The 23,385-nt window shown below is 47.6% G+C and overlaps 1 protein-coding gene across 1 annotated transcript in view; it reads left to right on the top strand.

Annotated features, from left to right (window-relative positions):
• AGBL4 (AGBL carboxypeptidase 4) overlaps positions 1 to 23,385 on the top strand; it is a gene marked incomplete at both ends in the record, with an annotated part of 1,416,455 nt that overhangs the window by 1,274,533 nt on the left and 118,537 nt on the right. Inside the window, 2 exon segments of the mRNA XM_079697489.1 lie at positions 1,786 to 1,875; positions 12,874 to 12,988. Of these exon segments, the coding sequence (XP_079553615.1) occupies positions 1,786 to 1,875; positions 12,874 to 12,988 (205 nt within the window).

Here is a 23,385-nt window from a genome sequence, read left to right as displayed (position 1 = left end):
CCTAGCATTTCAGAAGCAGAAAGCCAGTTAATGATCTCTGTCTTCCCTCTCCCTCCAGATCATCCTCTAATGTAGATGGGATCCTTTAATCGAACTCCTCTCAGTGTTCATGTCTGAATTTCCTTCAGGTCATTGTTCTGTTCTGTGTCAGTCAGTCCTTCTGCCCACGGCTAAGCACTCTCTTCCTGTCCCTCCTTTCTAGGAATGTCACTCTTGGCTACTGCTTTTGTCTAATAATATATTTGCACAATGCTAAACTTTATTATATAAATGAGACTTCTGTAGAGGCAGCAAAAGCGTGGGCTTTGACTTTGACCCATAATTTTCTACTTCTTTGTATGTCTAAACTTTTACTGGATGATGAATATTGTGAACTATACATTGTTGAATATCTGGATTTTGTTGTCTTCCTTTAAAGAGAGTTGGACTTCATATAGCAGGCAGTCAATTTTGTTGTTGTCGTTGTTCAGCTTGAGGCTTTTGAGATTTATTTTAAATTTTTGTTAGAGTGAGTCTAGGGTGGTTTAGCCCCACCACTAAGGCATGGCCCTTCTGGATTCTCTACCAAATGCCCTGAATGATCAATGCAGACTTCCACTTTGGAGGTGGGAGGTCAAATGATTCCTAGCCCTGTGTGAGCCCTGAGAATGTGCAGTTCACAGCTCCCTGGTCATTTTTTCATGACATCATGGAGATTCACCCTGTATATGTACATCTTGGGACCCAGCAAAGACTCATGAGGACCCCTTTATGGATTCCTGGAACTCATTTTCTATAGAGGTCCCTCTTCTCTGAAATATACAGAATTTTCCCCACAACCACACCTGGTTCAGACTCCCTGAACTTCAATCTCAGTGATATTTCTATGCTCTGTTGAGGATACCTCTCTCTGCTCTTCAGTCTGGGGTGCGCCTCCAGGCAAAATACCAGGGCAGTCATGGGGCATACCTCATTAGTTTTCCTTTTCTCATGAGTTAGTCTTGCACTGACTCTTGTTCAATGTCTGAAAAGAGTTGTTTTGTATATTTTGTCCAATATTCTAGTTGCTTAAGATGAAAGAGAAATCTGGTCCCTCCTACTTCATCAAGGCCAAACAGGGCTTGGATTCAAATCTCAGCTCTACCCTATGTAGCTGTGTAGGTAGAACTTGAACAAGTTATATAACCTCTCTGAGCCCCAGTTTCTGCCTCAGTAAAAGAAGTATTAACTGTCATGTTTCTGTAAGGATTATAAATAATGTATAATATGCCCAGCACAAAAGGTGTGTCGGGCACATTATATACATTATTTATAATCCTTAACCCGACACAAAAGATGCTATTTAAATGGCTATTTAAATGGCAGCTGCTACTATTACTAATATAAATAGCTACCTTTTTTACTCCATCATTTACTAAATTTTTACTGTGTACTAGGCAATATGTAAGCTTGTTAAATTATGACAGCAACCCTATGAAGAAACTATCCACATTTATAGATTAACACATTGAAACTCAGAAAGGACACATAACTTGCCTAGTTTCATGGTCAGTGGATCTGGGATTTGACGTTGCTCTTATGACTTCTTCAGATGATTGTAATATTAATATGATCAATTGCACAGAAGAACAGAAATGTAGTTATTTAATATTGGGTGACCAGGGACATAATACAATTAGTGGTTTTAACCCAATGATTTAAGAGATAAAGGTAAAGCACCCTTTCCCTGCCCCTCCCACACACATACATAACAACTCCCCATCTCAGCTGTCCTCCTTAGTAACCTACTTCCATTTTATCTTACAGACAACCTTCGGGAGGGGGCAGAGCAAAAGGTGGTGTTCATCACAGGACGAGTCCACCCGGGGGAAACACCTTCTTCATTCGTGTGTCAAGGTGAGTTGCACGATCTCATGGGCATCCCGTGTCTCCCCCGCACATCCATCTGGGGCACTGTGATGGCCTCTGGGACAGTATGGTCACATGCAGAGTCCTTATCTTGGATGAGAATTTACTTCACTTCTCAAGAGGCTACACCTGATCTCCATTAGTATTTGTTTCACTAAATGTTCATTGACTACACGTATGCATGGAAGAAAGAAAGAATGAATGAATGAATGAATGAATGAATGGATGGATGGGTGGATAGATAGTTGAATAGGTAGAGTTCTCCTGTATGTGCTAGATTGAGGATGAGAGTCATAGAGTCGTCTACACTTCCTAGCTTTGTTTTACATGTCTCCAGTGGTTTACAAAAAAATAAATCTGGCCTCCTCCCACCCACCATCACCCCCACCACCAGCAACAACAAAATTCTGGCCCCAGGTCAATTCATATATTGGCAGAAGTGTGGTGGGCTGGGGAAGTAAGAATTGAGAATTATCTATTCGTTCAGTCAATAATTCACTTAACAAACAGCTTTTGAAATACTGTACCAACCATGAGAAGGACTGCATGCTTCATATCAGACAACCAGAGGTAAATAAGAGGTAATTTCTCTTCTCAAATGTATCTGTTTGTAATTGAATTTTTATTTATTGTTAAGTAGTTAGTCCACATAAAATATGTATTTAGTCAGCAGTATATATACATGCATGTATATATATACACATATATATTCAATTAGTCAGCAATATAAATATATTCAATAAATAGTGTATAAATAGTAATTTAATGAATGCCCAAGTTCCCACCAGCTTAAGAAGCTGAATATTATCTATTCCTTTTAAATCCTCTGTCTTTCCTTCCCCCTCATACAAATAACCATCAGCTTGAATTTTGTATTTGTCCTTCTTAATAGCTTTACTACACATGTAAGCATTCCTGAACAATGTATTTTTTAGTTTTGCATGTTTTTGAACTTTATAAAATGGTATCATTCTGTATGCATTGGAACTTGTATAGCTGTCATTCACTTGTTTTCATCATGTATTCTATTCCATGTCTGTCTATACCTCAACTTACCTATCCATTCTCCTGAAGATGGACCATTAGGTTGTTTACAGTGTTTTTTCTTACAGACAATGCTGATACAAATGCGTCATATTTGTATCACACAAATGTGATACATAGGTGTTGCCTTGTGGGCCTTGCGCACGTGTGCAGATACTTTTCTAGGGTGTATAACTGTGGAATGCAATTGCTCTGCAAGTGGCTCTGCCACTTCCCAGCAGTTCGGTTTCCTCAAATGTAAATAAATGATTATATCAATATGTATCTGTGAAGGCTGTTATGAAACTGGCATGAGATGAACGTAAACAAACACCCAGTCCTGTACCTGGCATACAGCAGGCCCTCAAAAGATGTCACCCCCTTCCCCATGGGATCTGAGAAGATGAAGCAGGTAATCTGCTTTGTAAACTATAAGGCACTCTGCAAACACATGTGGGTCTTGATTTTCCCCATTCGTATTCTTACAAGGCTGTGGTTAGGCATCACTTCCTCCCTCTTGGTTTCAGACAAGGAGCCTGAGCTTCAGGGAGAGGAAGTGATTGCCCAAAGACAAGCAGCTCATCAGAGGCATGGCTGGGGGGTCTCAACTCCCTGCTCCAGCCACCTTAGCTGCCTCCTTGGCATTCTCACTTCCAGCCTCCTTCTTCCCCTCACTGTCCTTGCAATAACCTCTCGCAGGGCCCTCCTGCTTGTACCAGCTTCTTTACTGGCAGCCATCTGTCAGTTACTAAACTTGGCAGCAGCCTGTTCCCCAGCTGATCAGATGCAACTCTTTTGTCCTTATTTGTGAAAAGGCAGTAGCCTTACCATCAATACTTCATCCCTGGGGGCCCAAACTCCCGTGCTCATCCCCTCTGTGGGCAGCAGACAGAGGGCAGGGTCACTATCGCATTTTACAGAGGAGGCCTGAGGCACAGAGAAGTCGAGAAGCTCTCAGGTGCTCTCTCTGTTGACCCTGCTTTCCACCAAAATGAGTCTGGATGGTGCTGAGTTTATCGATAGACTCGGTGCTGTCTATCACTGAGGCTTTCAGTCAATGTTCACTCCTTGATGGAGGCTTTAATGCCTTCCCACTACCTTCTCAGGATCAACTCCAAAGTCCTTGGCATGACACTCCCAATTCTCCATGATGTGGCTCTTGCCAGGGGGCCTTGGCCTCATTATATCCCAGCTCCACACAACTTAATCCCTGGACACTCTTCTCCCCACCACTGGGCCTTTGCATCTGCTGCCCCTCTGCCTAGGAGGTCTTGTGCCCACTCCTTGCCACCTGGCATATACCCTTCATCTCCAAAGGTTCATTTCAAGTACTTGCTGTGGGCCCCCTGGCCCACTCCCTTCAGCCCCCTGCTTTGTGCCTGCCTTGTGGGTTACCCAGTGGTCATCTTTTTTGCCCTGATTTGTTATGCATTTGATTTATATTTGTTGCTCTCCCTTTAAACCTAGCTGTTTGAGCCCCAGGGCTGGATCTTAGAGTGTCAGTTTCCACATCTGTAAAATGCACATTGTCTTGTTCATTTCATGGGGCTGTTGTGAGGAACAAATGCTGTCTTGGCTCTCGGTCGCTAAATCTGAGTCCAGGAAGAGGAACCTCCAGTTCACATGACCAGTCAAGAGAGGAGGGGGCTTTGAAGCTGGGTCTCCCAAGCCTGTTCACACTCTTTTGCCCCCTGGGGAACAGGAAGCACTAGAGGACCAAGCTTCCTGCCTGGAAGAGCACAGTGTTCTGGCCACCCCACAACAAGTACATTTGACACATGAGACTGGGAGGCTCAGGAGAGAGAGGTGGCTGACCCAGGATCACACAGCTAATTCATGGTGGATGTGACGCCAGGACCCATCTCCCCAGTCCTGGTCTTCCTCTGTCCCTATCTCTGTAACTGCCACTTAAGACACACAGTTCACCCTTCCTGAGGCAGCTCAAGACAGGCAGGATTCCCCCACTTTGCCATTGAGGAACTGAGGCATGGTCTTCCCCAAGGGCCTCCCAGCCCCCTGGGGACAGCCCAGACCACAGCTCCATGGGGCTCAGCTGGGGCTTTCTTCCCCAGACCCAGCCCTCAGCCAGATTCCCCTCCCCAGCCCACCTTGTTCTGGGGAGGGCAGGAGGGTGGGTCTAAGGCCTGGAAGATTGATTGCCGAGGTACCTTTGGTTCTGTTAACTCTGTGTCCCCATTAACTGGCTCAGTGACCTTGAGTGGAGGACAAACATTTGGGGCCTGCTCATCCCCATCTGGCTGGGACCTCGGTTGTCATGACCAAGCTGCTGATGCACCTGCTGCTGGGAGTAGAGTGAAGTCCTGTCGTGGCAGGGCTCTGGCGGGGGTGGCATTCGGTGGGGGCAGGCTGTGACTTCCTCAAGGCTCTGCATGTTGGGGAGACGGCTGCTTGTCAGTCACCCTCTACTGCCCCCAACCCTGCTCCTGGTCTCTGTGAGGCCAAACTGTCCTTGTTCTCCAACTACGGTGTGGGAGGTCAAGGTCACTCCCACGTGTCTCTGTAGCAGAGTGTGTGTGAGCTGTTGTCTCTGGAGCTACACCACCTGGATTTGAAGCCCAGCTCCCCCACTTGGTACAGGATGACCTTGGGGATGTCCTAGAACCTCTCCTTGTCTCAGTCCCTTTATCTCAAAAGGGAAATAATAATAGGGATGCTACCTCAGGGTTGTTGTGGAGATTAAATGAGTTAATAACCATAAAATATTTAAGATGCTACTTGGAATGCAGTAAGCACTGAAGAAGTGTTATTCGTAGGGGAGGAAGTAGCATTCATGGAGCATCTTTTTTTTTTTTTTTTTTTTTTTGCGGTACGCAGGCCTCTCACTGTTGTGGCCTCTCCAGTTGCGGAGCACAGGCTCCGGACGTGCAGGCTCAGCGGCCATGGCTCACGGGCCCAGCCGCTCCGCGGCACGTGGGATCTTCCCGGACCAAGGCATGAACCCATGTCCCCTGCATCGGCAGGCGGACTCTCAACCACTGCGCCACCAGGGAAGCCCCATGGAGCATCTTGCAGGTGCCCAGGATGGTTCCTCTTAACCTTACTGGGAACCCAAACCTAGGCGTGTGACTCCTATACCACGTGCCCTGCCTGCCTCACCTCCTTCCCAAAAGAGCCGTTAGCTGAACCCTCCCCGTTTACCCATGTGGGAGACCACGGAGCATGTCAGAAGTTTGGCCGGGACCACACGTCAGATCTCTGACTTCCAGTCGAGTGACTGTTCTTGCGCTGAAGCTTTCTGGAGTTGTTGGGACATGGCTCGCTGAGAAGTCCCACCTGCAGAGCTCTTGCCCTCTTCAGACCGTTCATAAATAAATCGGTTAAGCCCACGCGTATGCAACATGACCGTGGAAGGTGTGCCACCCGCAGGAGACAGCATAGGCGTGTGCATCGCTGAGGCTTTAGACTTGAGCAGCCCTGAGTCAGATCCCTACCACTTCACCTCCGCGCTGGGGACCCTCGCTCGGCAAGTCCTCAACTCTCGCAGCCTGTTTCTCTGCCTATAAAATGCGGCAGCCATGTGGTCCTCCAGGAGCTGCTGTGAGGATTCAGGGAGCCCTGCTCAATGTGCCAAGGGGCCCACCAGGCCCTCCCTCTGGGATCTCACTCTTCAGGGGTGTCCTGTGCGGGCAGGGAGAGGAGGGGGGGAATACACACACACACACACACACACACACACACACACTCACAACCACCCGGACACCAGGACCCAGCACAACCTAGCATTTCCCACAGTGAGGTGGTGACCGAGGCCCCTTTCTCCCTCCCCTCCCCAACTCTGTTTTCCTCTGTTCCTCACCTGTTCTCCATCTTCCCCTTCTCTCCCATACAGCCTCACAGATGCCTGAAACTGGATCCCTAAGGGGTTGTCACGGGGCCTTCTGCTTCCCCAACTTGTCCTTTCATTTGTGAAATGGGCAGAGTTGGTAAGAACTTAGACTCTGTGAACTTCAGGCTCTTCAGGGCCAGACTGCCTGTGATTCCATAATTTGGGGCCCTTGGGCTCAGCTGAGGGCACACGGGCCTGGTACACGGTCAGGGTGGGGTCTAGAGTGGCTTCTGCCACGTGACCCACGTTCTGAGCCCAGCAGAGACCCCAGCCGACTGTCTTGCTTCAAGCCTGGGCTCTTCCCATTGCAGTATTCTGCCTATTAGACGGAAACAGCAACAGTAAACCTTATACAGAACTCTCTAGGGAAAAATCATGTGAGCATATATGCAAATCATCTGCAAATCACATGCAAATAGACTCCTGGCTCTTTCCATCTTGGCTTTGTGGAAAAGACACCACTTCAGGCCAGTAGAACTGGACCTGAATCCCAGGCAGGCCCCTGTGAGACACTCGGCAAGTGTCTCACCCTGACTTTGTTTCCCTGTCTGCAAAACAGACCCAGTGTAATTACAGGTCAACCCAGCTACTGAACATACAGTGCCCATCACGGGTCCATATTTTATTCATTCCTTTCTCATGTATCTATTGAGGACTTTCCAGGCCCCAGTGCTGAGCTGGGCACTACAAAATCATTGTAAAAATGTAGAGTTGTCCTTGCCCTCCTGGAGCTCACAGCCTGGAGAGAAAACAGATTTGCACAGCAGATGCAAGCCTCAATCCCCCAAACTCAGAGGTACTGGAAATATAACTTTCCTTACTTTTCTAAAACTGAACTCAGTTTCCATTTTGAGGCCCCATTCTGCCAGGGGCCAGAAACTTAATCTCAGTCATTTGGGTGTCACCTTTCCCCAAGATTGTGTGATTTAAGCCAAGATTATTGATGCTCCTGGGGGTGGTAGACAAATAGTCTTGTCATCAGTGTCATCATCTATCCACATGGCTTCCCCTCCATCAGTGGCTTCCCTGTGACTCTCTGGGCTTTGGTCACTGCAGAGCCCCTACAGGTCACCACCATGTCAGACCCTGCCTCCTGACTGCAGGCCTCTTTATGTTTGCTAGCACTCTGCTAGGTCTGTCCCCCTATTGCCACCTTGTCACCCTTCAGGACACCTGTCCACTATTATAACTTCCCTCCAAACCACATTCTATGCTGTAGCCAGGGGAAACTCTCCAAAGCCCAGATCTGACCCTAACCTTGCAATGGCTCTCCTGTGCCCTTTATATTCTTCAGCAGGACTAGCAAGTCCCCACTTACCTCTCCCGCTTCTCTCTTAACATCCTCCCACCCTCACACCTTCAACCAAACCAAATAAGAGCAATGAGTAAACAACACACTTCCTATGTGCCAGACACTTTGCTTACATTAACTCACTAAGATCCTCACAATAACTCACATGGTAGTTATTATTATTATTTTCTTCGTAACTGATGAGGAAACTGAGGAACCAAGAGCTTAAGACCACACAGCTAGTCCAGTTTCAGAGTCTGTGCCTTTCTTTCTTTCTTTCTTCCTTCCTTCCTTCCTTCCTTCCTTCCTTTCTTTTGGGCTGTGTTGGGTCTTCGTTGCTGTGCACAGGTTTTCTCTAGCTGCAGCAAGCGGAGGCTACTCTTTGTTGCAGTACGCGGGCTTTTTGTTGTGGCGTGTGGTCTTCTCATCGCGGTGGCTTCTCTTGTTGCAGAGCACGGGCTCTAGGCATGTGGGCTCAGTAGTTGTGGCGCACGGGCTTAGTTGCTCCGTGTCATGTGGGATCTTCCCGGACCAGGGACCGAACTCGTGTCCCCTGCATTGGCAGGCAGATTCTTAACCAATGCACCACCAGGGAAGTCCCTCAGAGTCTGTGCCTTTAATTATGAAGCTATGCCCCCTGGAATTGAAGAGCTCTAGCAAACAGGCTATTTTCTTTCTCACCTCCCAGCCTTTGTGTAAGACCCTCCCTGCCTGGGACACCGTCCCCTGGGACCCCTTTCATTTGGCTCACTCTACTCATCCTTTAAGTTGCCACAGCCTCTTCCTGACCCCCAGGCTGGGTCAGGAGCCCCCTGGGTTCCCAGAGCTCCCTGTGCTGTTCCCACCAGAGCCTTTGCCAGTGAGTACAGTGGGAGCTGCTTTCTCTCCATGCACCCTCTGAGCAGGAACCTCTCATGCATCTTGGAATGCCAAGCTCATGGCAGGGACGTGGCCCTTCGAATGTTTGTGCAATGAGTGATTATCAGCACAACTAACCCTCTACAGGAAGTCCCCTACATATGAATGAGTTCCGTTCCGAGAGTACATTTGTAAGTCCAATTTGTTCATAAGTCCAACAAAATTAACCTAGGTACCCAACTGGCACAATTGGGTACAATTGGCCATAGAGTACTGTACTATAATAGGTTTATAATACTTTTCACACAAATAATACATAACAAACAAATGCAAAAAAAAAAACATTTTAAATCTTACAGTACAGTACTTTGAAAAGTACAGTAGTACAATACAGCAGCTGGCATCCATGGGGCTGGCATCGAGTGAACAGGCAAGAAGAGTTACTAACTGGAGGAGGGAGAGGAGGTGGGAGATGGTAGAGCTGAAGGATCGTCAGTGATAGGAGACGGAGGGCAAGCTGCCATTTCACTCTCACCTGACCTTGATGGCACAGGTTCTGGTTCCTTGCTGGATTCAATTTTGTTTACCCTCTTGAAAAAATGATCCAGTGATGTCTGGATAGTAGCTCTTTTTCTTCTCATCATGGATGACATGGTGGCACTTGATTGTATTCTGAACTGTTGCTGCAACCTTCGTGTACCATTCTACATTCGGGTCCTGTACCTCAAAAACTAACAGTGCCTCCTCAAATAAAGAAAATCCCCTTGCCATTTTCTGTGTCATGAATCTCTTCGGTTCTTTAGTTACTTCTTCTTCCTCTTGTCTCTCTTTGTCCTTTCTGTGGGCCTCCAGTTCCATCAGGTCTTCATTAGTAAGCTCCTCATGTTACACAGAGAGTTCAATGAAGTCATCCTCTTGCAAATCTAGCTTGAAATAAAGATACAGTACTACCGTACTCTATACAGTACTGTACAGTAGAGTATACAAAGCACAACTACTTGTAGAGGATGCACGCACATGACAGTGTACATGTGAACTAACTTATGTGATTGGACATTTGAATGCATGTTCACATCTTTGAAAGTTCTCGACTTGAAGGTTTGAATGTAGGGGACTTACTGTACTTTGTTCAGGTCGAATGAATTCCTGGGACCAATCTACCAATAGGCATTTATTAGGCACCTGCTTTGTGCCTTGCGCTGAACCAAGTATACTGGGAGAAATAACAGTAATGAATGTTCAGTTGTGGTTTGCCTGGCGAGGGTCATCGTGGCCTGGCGAGGTCGGCAGGGCAGTGAGGTCTGCCGCCCAGCTTTCATTTCAGATCCTCTGCCACTTTTCCTTCTTCTCCTCCAGCCTCTCTAGGCTCCAGCCCTTCTTTCTTCCACCTTCCTGATTACACCAGCTCAAAGGAAAGGATCTGCAAACTTGTTTACTGAAGGGGCAGAGACTGATCTTAAGCGGGGTGGATTATGTCTCCCAGCAGGAGAGAGATGATTCTCCTCACTTAACAGATGAGGATTCTGCTACTCTAGGGGAGAGGAATGAAGTAGATGGAATCATAGGCTGTTGGTGTGGGTTGCATCCTTGGGAACCCCTGGATCCTTTCTTCTAAATTTATCAATGAACCAAAACTAGAACCCTGGTTCTCTAACTGCTGGTTTGTTGGCTTCTCCAATTGAGTATCCTTGTCCCCAAATCCCATAGTCAGTCAACTTCACAGACAAGGACTCCTGGTTCTAAACTGCATTCTATTTTTTGACTACTCCGCTGCCTTTCAACCTTTGATCTGGGTGAGTTTATGAGAGCACATCACAGTGTTCAGGTGCTGTGTCAGGCAGTCAAAATGCAGGGGTTCTAACCCTCTCCCACATCAGTCTTCCAGATTAGGTGTTGTTACCTCTATATCAAGACGAGGAAACTGGTCAGAGAAAGCTAACAACCAGTGAAGAGTCACAGGCAGGTCCCCAAGTCCACACGTTCTCTGCTTCCTCGGTCCATGCCATGCTTTGGCCCATAGCGGGGGATGGCATTTCCTCTCCACTCCGACTTTCTCCGACATTTCTCCTCATATTCCTCTTCACTTACCACCCCCTCCCACACCAAATACAAGTGGAAGATCTCCTCCCAGTTTCCTGATCAATAGGAAAGACTTCTGTTGAACAGTATCTGACCTCAAACCAAGAAATGAGTCTAAAACCTCTGCTTTCCCTGCCCCATACTCACTCTGGGTGGCTTCAGCCTCCAGTCTGGCTTTGTTTCCTCTCATCCTTTTATTAGCTGCCTAATCGGCAGCCCAATTAATCTGCTCATCTGTGAAGGAGGATGGCTCACAATGAGCTCCTCCGTTTCCAGAAGCCATCCTCTGAGGCAGCACGGCCAGGCCCTGAGCACAGGCTGGCTCCTTGATGGAGGGCTGCCCCAGGAGCCAGGGTCAATTAGTGGACAGATTAAGCAATTACTAGCCCCTAACAAGGGTGCCTGGCATCATTACCCTGCCTGTTTACTGGCAAACTACAGCTTTCACATGAAGACCAACAAATAAATTAGGGCATCTGGTCAACTGCCGCTTCTCCGGCGAGGTAAATGATGTCCGACTGGCTCTCAGCTGCCGATGGATTCTCAGCCCCGGCCTAATGAAAAGCCCAAGATGTCCCTCACTGGTCATGGCAGCTCTGGAGTGTGCCTCTGAGCGACTTATCATTCCAAGGGCTAAGTGCCTGCCACTGGGCATGTGGATTGTTCTTAGTTACCCCACTGCTTCCTCCTGTCTGGCTGTCAAAACCTACTTATCTTTCAGGGCCCAGCTCAAAAGCTTCTTTCTCCTTGATGCCTTTCCTGCTCTCTCCAGCAGGAGAGGAGTTCTCCTTCTGTACTTCTGGGAGGGTTTTGTACTCTCCTATCAATTTCCAGCATTACAGGAATTTCATGGATTGCCAGAGCTCCATTTTGCCTATTTTTCTCGGGTCTCTGATGAATAAGTAGAAACGTGGAGAAAAGGAGGGACAAGGCAAGGACTCAGTCCTTGTTTTCTCACCCCCTCTCCTGTAGATATATGCAGGCCATCGCCAGGATATCAACGACAGCAGCGACAGAGTCAGGTTTGCCCTTCAGGACAATCCCTCTGGCTATAGTGAAGAGGGCACATTCTAGAGGTGGTTGCTGTCACCTAAGCCAGGTGTGGTTGTTCTCATCCAGTCCAAGCATGATGGTGGCTTAGAATAGAAGAGAGGCAGAGGGATGGAGATGAGGGGCAGATTTGCTAGCTTCAAGGAAGAGGCTTGGAGACCACCTGAATGTGGGAGGAGAGTCATGGAGAATTCAACTCTTCTAAATCTGGTGACCTGAAGGCGAGGTAGTTGTTGGTGCCAGTGAGAAGCAGAGAGGGCAGCCAGCCCCAGAGTCTGGGAACAGAGGACCCTCAAAGTGGGGAAAGGAGCAGGCTTGGGGGCATTGACAAAACCTCCCTGTCCTCTTGGGACTTCTCCTTTGTGTTTCCTGGTGCACCCATCAGCCACTTGAGGACTGAGACCCCTAAGGTCCCTGACTCCATCGTCATCCAATCTGATGTCAGCCTTTAGCTAACAGCACGTCCATTAGGGGGCAACTCTAAATTTATTGTTTAGAGTTATCCTGCCTCTCCCCCATCTCTGTCTGTCAAGACCCAGGGGCCCCTCCAAGGCACAGCTCATATGCTGTCTTTTCCTGGAGGCCCACCCTGTGCTCTTCAGCAGGACATGCTCTCCTCCAGCCCATGAGCTTCAATATTACATCTTGAACTGCCTCTTGGAAACAGAGATGTTATTTGTAAAATTCACTGGGCAACACTTAATCCATAGCCGTACATTCACAGTGGCTAACAACATAGGCCAAAATCACCTGTTGAGCTGTGTTTTCCCAGCTGAGGGAAATGTGCTTCTCCTTCCTGAAACACTTGAGGTTAACCCAGGTGCTTCTCTTTCTCCAGGGATCATTGACTTCCTCATAAGCCAGCACCCTATTGCTCGTGCCCTACGGGAACACCTGGTCTTCAAGATTGCACCCATGCTCAACCCTGATGGCGTCTACCTGGGCAATTACAGGTGAGGGATGGGAGAGAATGCTTGGAGGGTGGTGTGGAAGCAGGAAGAAAAAGGGGATAGGTTTCTGAGGAAGAATTTTCAGACTACCCATGAGTTCATTAGAGGAAGTTTCACCTTGGCTCTTGAGAATGTGACTAATGGGCCTTGGCTGTTTCATTCACAGTCATCCGAGGTCACTTGCCGGAGTTTTCTGGGCAGCTTGCTGGACCAGGAATCAGGAGACTTAATATCAGTTTTGGCACCTACTTCCTGTGTAACCTTGGGGAATTCACTTTCCCTCTCTGATGCATTGCAGTTTCTCTTGCATAATTAAGACAATAATTACTTACCTGGCAGGGCACTTGTGAGCATCAAAAGAAACGGTGGCAATGAACGTGCTTTGCGGAATATCATATGGTGGTGATAAAGGTTACTGTTTTGTTTCCGGGTTTCTTCTTGGAGATTATTAATGAAGGAGAGTAGCATCCCAGATTACGTGAACAGCATTTCGATTTGGTGTGGGCATACCGGCTAGCCCCACACTCACTCAGGCACCTACATCTTGAACTCTTTCTCCTGGCTTAGCACCATAATTTACAGCCGAAAATTCCACTACCCGGGGAACCATCTGCTGAGAGAACATTGAATCCTCTGAGAGTGTTATTACCCTTATTTCACGGTTGAGGCAACAGACTGGCCCAAAGTCATACAACCAGTAAATCATTGACTGTCTAACTTCACTGCCTAAATTATACAGCTTGAGAGCTGATTAGTTCCACAACTCTCAAGGTAACATTCAAACTCCCCAGCTTTGACGCAAAGCTCTGTGTGACCTGGTGCCTCACCTCCCACCCTCTGGTCTTAGAACTGTTGCTCTGGTCACTCTAAGGGAGGCCTGGTTCCTTACACAGGTCCCGTTGGCGCCTGATACCTTACCTTCATAAAGACCCTCTGTCCAGAGCCTCCTGGTCCCTTCCTCATCTCACTAACCCTTTCTCACAACTCAGCTCATGCCTCTTCTTCTAGAAAACATTCTGCAAACCCCCAAACAGAATTGGTCATTCCCTTCTCTGAGCTCCCACAGTCCTGGCTACTGAACATGTCTTATCCTATTGCATGGACCCCACTGGTCCTAAAGCCACCAGAGGGAAAGCACTGAGCCTTAATGGTCTTTGTGTCCCCAGTGCCTATTAGCAGGGATCAGCACATAGTAGATGCTCAAAAAGAATTTGGTGGATGTGAAGAAGGAAAAGGATGACTTTACTGATGAAGGCACTAAGGCTCAGGTATGAGATGGGACTTGCCCAAGTTCAGTGGCAGAACTCAGACCAGGACCCACATTGCCTGACAACCCATCAAGTCCATTTTAAACAGAGCTGGTTTCATGCTTTCCCAGAATGTGACAGTTGGGTCCACAGGGGCTTCCTAGTACCCCTGGGTATGAGTTAGAGAGAACCCATGGGATGCATGGTGCCTTAATTAAAGACAGTTTTGCTTCCTCTCTTAACTGGCTCAAGCGATGGCTCATTAGCACTGGCAGGTTTTATGGCTGCTGCAGGCCTGGGAGCAGTGCCTTTCCACCTTCCCTGGACAGAATACACTGTTAGTGATAATGTTGGTGGAAGGACCATTTGATTGATGTTAACATTTCTGTTTAATTACAAGAGTGGTCGTGGTCAGAGAGAGGTCAGTACTGTTCACTACACACACTTATTTATGTCATCATCCGCTGTCTGGGGGTGACCAGTTGGAAAGAGGTCTGTGACCTTGGCCAAAATGCCTCCTCTCTCTGGGCTTCAGATGGCCAGGGGGCTTGTGCTGGGGAGCTGGCTGCTTCCTACATGCCCTCAAGCTGTCCAAATTTTGTGATTTGGGGATTTCAGGATAAAACAGCTCCACTCCTCAGAAACGGTTCTGTACTGAAGTTTAAAAGCCCCATGTTCTCCTAGTGAGAATGTGTGATTCTCGTTATGAGAGTTGAAGAAAATCTCTAACCACAGGCATTAGTCCTGTTGCTAAAATAGCTGAGTAGCAACAAAGAGCCTATCATGAGAATTCACCATTCAAGATTGGGAGAATGTGAAAAATAGTAATCAAGACTCCAGATGGAGATCTTCAAGGTGCCTTAGAAGTCCTGTAGGACAGCCCCGGCACGGTGTCCCGTGGTTTGGCGGGACTTGTCCAGGTATTATGGGGGAAGAAAGATTTGGAGTTCAAGTGAATTGGGGAAACACAGAGTTAAGCAAAGTTAAACAGTTCTTTCACAATAAAACTTTTCAGTTTTGTTATTTTGGTTTTTTTTTTTTGCTGTACGTGGGCCTCTCACTGTTGTGGCCTCTCCCGCTGCAGGGCACAGGCTCCGGACGCGCAGGCTCAGCGGCCATGGCTCACGGGCCCAGCCGCTCCGCGGCATGTGGGATCTTCCCAGACCAGGGCATGAACCCGTGTCCCCTGCATCGGCAGGAGGACTCCCAACCACTGAGCCACCAGGGAAGCCCAACTTTTCAGTTTTGAATATGCTAATAAACGGGAATCCCAAGAGGGGAATATAGTGTCCAGTGTTCCCCAAAGGAACCCTTTTCCTAAAGAGCTCACTCCCCCTCCAGCCCATCACCCGCTCCACCACTACCCCGTCCCCAGAGGCGGCAGGGTTTCTGAAACCCAATCTGGGAAAGGCCACTACGAGAATTCCTCTTGCCACCCAGCACCGTGTGTCAGGTGTTCACACACTTATTTGATCCTCATAGCAACTCTATGGAGGAGGGTCTCTGAAGCTTTCTCTGCTCGCAGATAATAAAAACCTACTCCGATTGGCGTGAATACAGGAGGAAAAGCAGGAGGGAGTCAGGCGGGGAGGAGTGAAGGACAGAAGGCGGCAGGTGGGAAGGAAGGATGCTGGTCAGAACCTGCGGGCAGCACACAGAGCCCCACTCACAGGCCGCTTCGCAGCGCTGGGGTCAGCCCCACCTCCCTCACGTGCTCCCTGACCTTCACTCTCTACACCTCCCCTGAGGACATGCAGTCTCTCAAGCCTCAGTGACATTGAATAACCTGCCTTACATCGTGTGGCCTGTGAGGAGTGGTCAGGGGTGCAGGCGTGCCCCAGCCAAGCTGTACTCCTGGGCTGTCCTGTACACCCTGCTGACACCACACACGCCAGACTCAGTGAAGAGCAGCAGACAGGCCCGTCCTGCAGGCGCCTCTTCTCCGCCGACCCCGCTTCCTCTTCCTCCTTCTCCTTCCTCCACATTAAAGAACCATGTAATCTAGTCTAGGAAGGAGAGTAAGACTTCCCAGATTTGATCACGCAAAGCTTTTATTTAATAATACAAGTACCGGGCTTCCCTGGTGGCGCAGTGGTTGAAAGTCCACCTGCCGATGCAGGGGACACGGGTTTGTGCCCCGGTCCGGGAAGATCCCACATGCCGCAGAGCGGCTGGGCCCGTGAGCCATGGCTGCTGAGCCTGCACGTCCAGAGCCTGTGCTCCACAACGGGAGAGGCCACAACAGTGAGAGGCCCATGTACCGCAAAAGAATAATAATAATAAAATAAAATAATAATAATAATAATACAGGTACCTATGCCATGGTATTTATAGTAGAAGAGACGAGGTGCACTCTAGCATTTAATGGTCGATGATGGCAGCTGTCCCATGAGAGAGAATGCATTTTATGTAAGAGAGCAGCAGTGTTTACTTACTAGACCACTGTATGTGCTCCCAGACTCTGGCTTATGGGCGGACTAGAGAGGGCCAAAGTTACAGCAACCACAGTGCACTCTCCAGTGGCCCTCTAGGACGGTTAGATGGTGTAACGGTAGAAACAATGATACTACGGCATCTAATAAAAACACAGAACGACTATACCCTCTGTCTCACTTACTACAGTCCAGCAACACTGGCCATTTTTTTCAGTTCAGGTCTGAGGTTTGATGCCACTTCACAGAAAGGCCTGCCTAGATTCTCCAAAATAAATTCGGTCTCCCATTACACTCTTTCAGAGCACTCTGTACTGTCCTTTCAGAGCCCTGGCCCCAATTTGTAATCACGTGATTCCACCTCTAGACTATAAACTCCGTGAAGTCAGGACTTCATCCCCAAAGCCTGGCGTGGTGCCCAGCATAGAACCGGCCTTTGATATATATTATCTGAATGAATACATACACACCACAGCAGTGTTTCACAACTGTGCCATGGCACGGAGCTACAGTCCCCAGGCAAACTAATCATCACCACATGCCGTCAGCTCCCAACCCTTTACTTTCAGCAACACGGCCTCCTAACCCCAGTTGTTTTGATTTTACGCTGTTGTGACATAAATACTATGATGAGCTGCTGTAGTGATTTAGTGAACTCTGGGTTCAGAGGCACACTTTATTATTGTACATTACATCTAAAAACCACCTTTGATCATTACCGTGACTCTCTGAGAAAGGAAAGTCAGTTTTTATTATATCCATTTGAGCAAAGGAGAAACCAAGTCTGCAGAGGTGAAGAACCTGTTCAAGGTCCTATGGTGTGTCCAGGACTCTCCACACTCCCAGACACTGCCTGGGCCTTACAAGCTGGAGGTGGAAGCAGAGAACTAGCAGTCTAACTTTCCCCACTCTCCTGAGCCTTCTAGTGTTGGGGCAAGACACTTCTCTCCCCTGGCCTCAGTTTCCCCCTGCCCTCTTGGAAGAGGAAAATGAAGTTAAAGGCACTCTTCATCATTTAGTAGAAGTACTAGGGAGAGGCTCTGTCAAGAATGGTACAGCTATAGCATGGATGAACCTTTGCGACATTATGCTAAGTGTAATAAGCCAGACACAAAAAGACAGATTTTTTATGATTCCACTAATATGAAGTACTTAGAGTACTCAAAATCATAGAGACAGAAAGTAGAATGGTGATTTCCAGGGCTGGGATGAGGAGCGGGGAAGAGAGTTATTGTTTAATGGGTATAGAGTTTCGGTTTTACCAGATGGAAAGTTTTGGAGATGGTTGCACAACACTATGAATACTTAATACCACTGAATTGTACACTTAAAAACAATTAAAATGGTAAATTTTATGTTATGTGTATTTTATCACAATAAAAAAATAATGGTATGACTTATCAATGCAATTTGAGCATCTTTGGAGAGTTCTAGGGGCATCTCGGGGCTAGAAGCTTTGAGGGATGAACGCTGTAACTTCAGGTATCATAGAGCCAAGAGCTACAAGGCAGTGGTTGGAAGGCCTTTGGGGTCGGGGGGTGATGGGCTGAGTCAGGCTATGGTGGCTGGCGATTCTCACTGTCCTGCTGTAGGTGTGGCTGTCCCACACAGTGCGATTCTTGCTCTCTCTCTCTCTGCCACGTCCTCCTCCCCATCACTTCCTTTACAGAGAAGACAACCTCCATCCCCACCTGTACCCCACTGCGCCTGTGTGATGTGCCAGTTGCCTTGCATTTGAGAAACAGACTCTTCATCTCCATATGACAATATGAAACTCTGCATCGGGTTTGCATTTCTTAATTAGGTGCTTGCCATTGTGTATTCCATAGAGCCACGTATAAGTAAATAGTCATAGACCTTTGAATAAATTTATTGGTTTTATTTATGTTTCTGGGCATAAAAATCTATAATTACCAGGTACAGCCTCCATATAACCGGTATTTAATGACAATTACTTTTTGTTACCATAGAAATGAGTCCAAAGTAGTTACCCATAATTTCTCATTTCCCAAACCTCACACACGCTGAATTGCAATATTACCATAGTAATTGCCCATCAGTCATCATAAAATATGCAGTTACCCAAAGGATAGCAGGATGCTGTGGAATTTCTCATTTTGGGGAAGCCTCAGTGCTTCTTGGGAGTGTGGAGGTGGGGGAGAGGAGCAGACCTCCATGGGTGGTACAGAAATTATTCAGCTTTATCGCATGACACTGTAGACCCTGTGGTGGAAACGGATGCTGCTAGGACCTGCAGACTCGCAACGCATTATGTCACTCGACCCTGGTGAGCCTCATATAGCAAAGAATGCTCCAGCGCAGTAAATCCAATTTAACTAAGGTTTGTCAGGGCCCTGCTGAGTGTAGGTCCCTGTGCTATGCCTTAGGGAAGCAGATGGAAATCAGAGGCGGTCCTTGGCAATAAGAAGCCCAGTGTTTGTACTAGAGGCGTGAGTGTGAGGCTGTGGAGGCCTAGGCATAATCAGAGCTAATGTCTAAGTGCCTACTAACCACACATTATATATATATCATCTCCTCTGACCCTCACAACAGCCCTGTGGTGGAGGTAGTATTATGGCCCCTTTTTAATTAGAAACGCAAATTAGGGCCCAGAAACACCAAGGAACTTGCCCCATGTCCCCCAGCAGGAAGGTTTACAAATCCAGGCAGGCCAACCCTGGCCTGCTACAGATTCATGCCCCTGCTACACTGTATCCTGAAAGCAGGGAGTGCTTCCTTCTGACTGGGGGTGAGGAGGGCGGGTTTTTGAAGGGTGGATGGTATATAGGAGTTCACCAGACATAAAAGGAGATAAGGAGAGATTTGCACAGCAAACATCATTAAGTATGACAGAGGGTGAAACATCAGGGGAAGTATTTCCAACACGCACACATACATGCACACACACACACACAGATACACACAGATATTCACACCACACGAGACACATACACATACACACACTCACCCACAGACATTGGAACTGACCACCCTTGCCCACCTCAACATCCAAAGGGGGAAACATTTTTAACTGTCCAAAATAGAATAGAACATAACATTAGCTGTGTAAAATGTAAAATACATGTCAATATTCTATTTGTTCTTTGACAGCATAAAACTGCATTTTTCATCAACTAGAAATGGAAACAGAGATCCACTGCAAGTTGCCTCACCAAGCGATATCTGCCAGCCCCTTCTCACTGTGCCTCCTTCCCCACCCAGGCCTCATGTCCCCCCACCTTGCTGCCTCTCCGTAGCCTCATCAGCCTTGGAGTGGGATTGGGAGCTCAAAGACCTCTTGTCCAATGCCCTGCCCAGGGCAGAGAAACCTTAAGAAGTGCTGCACTGATGCCAGCTCTGACTGTTAGGGGGTGTTTATGTCCAGGCTAAACCTGATAGCTCATCACTTCTGCTTTCTACCCCTGAAAGATTAGTCAGGTTCTGTCCATCTTTTACATAGCAGCCCTTCAGCTGTTTGGGGATTGTGTGTCCCCACTCCTCACTCACTCTTCCCCTGCCAGCTCCTGTTCTCAAGCCTGAGCATCCCCAAAGCCTTACAGATGTTCATATGTAATCTGAAATCCATTCCTCTCCCCGTCCTTACTGCTGTGCTCTGAACATATTCCAGATGTTTGTCATGGTCTGTATTTGAGGCATGGGGTCCAGGATGGAACAGTTACAATGATGAGAATGATGATGTGATGACAATGGTGATGATGATGATGGTGGTGATGAAAATGATGATGATGATGACAGTGGTGATTTTTTTTTTTTTTTTTTTTGGCGGTACGCGGGCCTCTCACTGTTGTGGCCTCTCCCGTTGCGGAGCACAGGCTCCGGACGCGCAGGCTCAGTGACCATGGCTCACGGGCCCAGCCGCTCCGCGGCATGTGGGATCTTCCCGGACCGGGGCATGAACCCGTGTCCCCTGCATCGGCAGGCAGACTCTCAACCACTGCGCCACCAGGGAAGCCCTAAGCTCTTTTTTAAAAAAATAAATTTATTTACTTTATTTTTATTTATTTATTTATTTATTTTGCGGTACACGGGCCTCTCACTGCTGTGGCCTCTCCCGTTGCAGAGCACAGGCTCCGGACGCGCAGGCTCAGCCGCCATGGTTCACGGGCCCAGCCGCTCTGCAGCACGTGGGATCTTCCCAGACCGGGGCACGAACCCGTGTCCCCTGCATCGGCAGGTGGACTCTCAACCACTGCGCCACCAGGGAAGCCTGGTGATGATGTTTTTGATGATGATGATAGTGGTGGTGGTGATGATGATGAATAGTTACTATCTGTTGAACCTCCTGGACCTGACCCTATTCTGGGTATTTTGCATGTATTGTTTAATTCTTAGAACAACTCTCATTATTCTCATTTTACAGATGAGGAGACTGAGGCATAGGTAGATTAGGTTAACTCCCTTAAGTTCATAGAGCTAGCTAGTGGCATAGGAGAAGGAAGGGACCACCACAAGCCTAATTCTGGGGATGTACTTCTCCTGGTACAGCCTACATGCGCATCACTATCTGACACTGAGCTCTCGTCAACCTAAATCTTTCCACTTGCATTCCTGCTAAGTCACAACCCTCACCCCCCCACCCCACCTTCTCTGAGAACCTTACAGGGAGGCATGGACTGGGCAGAAATCATGCTGCCTCTTTGAACAAAGAGGAAACCAAGCCACAGAGAGGCTAAGTAACTTGCTCAAGGTCACACAGGGAGTGAGCCACATAGTTATTTAAGATGAAATGCAAGTGACGCAGGGTCCAGACAAAGCCTTACCTCCCAGAGACTCTCTCCCGCTTTATGTAACCTGCATGATGTTTCTACAGAGGCTGAAAGGACACTGGGGCAGGCAGCGTAATCAGGTGTCTAACCCACGAGTGCACACCGCTAAAACCAATTATTCAAATGAGCTTCCCAGCCAGGTTCCTCAGAAAAGGCCAGATGGCTAGATGTCTATGGAGGCAGCTCCCCATCTCTGTCCCTGCAAGCAGCTGAATAGCCTTTCAAAGTTAGAGTTGATAGTGAGTTGATGTTAATAATTGATTCTACAGTGAAGACAGGCCTCTGAGGAGACAGTAAGCCAGGATTAGTGGCTGGGGAGTCCAGAGGAGCAAAACAATATGATAGAATCAAGAACTTTATCATTCCCGGTCTTAGTTCCTAAACTGCTGCTGGAATAGTGTCAGTTCTCTATGTGCGATCCTTCCGGGGCTCCCCATTGACCATCAGAAGCAGCCTATCCTCTTTAGCCTGGTCTTCAAGGCGGACACAGCATCCAGGAAGCTCCTCCTCAGCTTCCTCTCCCACTGTCCCCCTTGACCTGTGCACAAACGCTCACCCGGCACACACTTTGTCCTGAGCATCCCCAGGGATCTGAGGTGGGCTTGGCCATGTGCCTGCCCTCAAGGAGGAGTCGCTGGTGAGATGACTCCTGAGAGGAGAGTGGGAGTTAGTTGGATGAAGAGATGAGCAACACATTCTCTACCAAAGGAATAATAATGTTAAATAACAACAGTGATGATAACAATGCAAACATTAGTGGAATTATACAAGCTGTCATCGGACCCTATTCTAATAGTTTTTTTTTTTTTTACATCTTTATTGGAGTATAATTGCTTTACATTGGTGTGTTAGTTTCTGCTTTATAACAAAGTGAATCAGTTGTACATATACATATGTTCCCATATCTCTTCCCTCTTGTGTCTCCCTCCCTCCCACCCTCCCTATCCCACCCCTCTAGGTGGTCACAAAGCACGGAGCTGATCTCCCTGTGCTATGTGGCTGTTTCCCATGAGCTATCTATTTTACGTTTAGTAGTGTATATATGTCCATGCCACTCTCTCACTTCGTCCCAGCTTACCTTTCCCTCTCCCCATGTCCTCAAGTCCATTCTCTAGTAGGTCTGTGTCTTTATTCTTGTCTTACCCCTAGGTTCTTCATGACATTTTTTTTCTTAAATTCCATATATATGTGTTAGCATACGGTATTTGCCTTTCTCTTTCTGACTTACTTCACTCTGTATGACAGACTCTAGATCCATCCACCTCATTACAAATAGCTCAATTTCATTTCTTTTTATGGCTGAGTAATATTCCATTGTATATATGTGCCACATCTTCTTTATCCATTCATCCAATGATGGACACTTAGGTTGTTTCCATCTCCTGGCTATTGTGAATAGAGCTGCAATGAACATTTTGGTACATGACTCTTTTTGAATTATGGTTTTCTCAGGGTATATGCCCAGTAGTGGGATTGCTGGGTCATATGGTAGTTCTATTTGTAGTTTTTTAAGGAACCTCCATACTGTTCTCCATAGTGGCTGTACCAACTCACATTCCCACCAGCAGTGCAAGAGTGTTCCCTTTTCTCCACCCCCTCTCCAGCATTTGTTGTTTCTAGATTTTTTGATGATGGCCATTCTGACTGGTGTGAGATGATATCTCATTGTAGTCTAATAGTTTTTTGTTTTTTGCGTTACGCGGGCCTCTCACTGTTGTAGCCTCTCCTGTTGCGGAGCACAGGCTCCAGATGCGCAGGCTCAGTGGCCATGGCTCACGGGCCCAGCCGCTCCATGGCATGTGGGATCTTCCCAGATCGGGGCACGAACCCATGTCCCCTGCATCAGCAGGCGGACTCTCAACCACTGCACCACCAGGGAAGCCCTAGTCTAATAGTTTTTAATGTATTATTCTCACTGGACATGTAGGGGTGAT

This window comes from Hyperoodon ampullatus (genome assembly GCF_949752795.1).
Source record: "Hyperoodon ampullatus genome assembly, chromosome: 2".
In the NCBI taxonomy this organism is placed as follows: domain Eukaryota; kingdom Metazoa; phylum Chordata; class Mammalia; order Artiodactyla; family Ziphiidae; genus Hyperoodon; species Hyperoodon ampullatus.
This window is presented reverse-complemented; position numbering and strand designations above follow the sequence as displayed.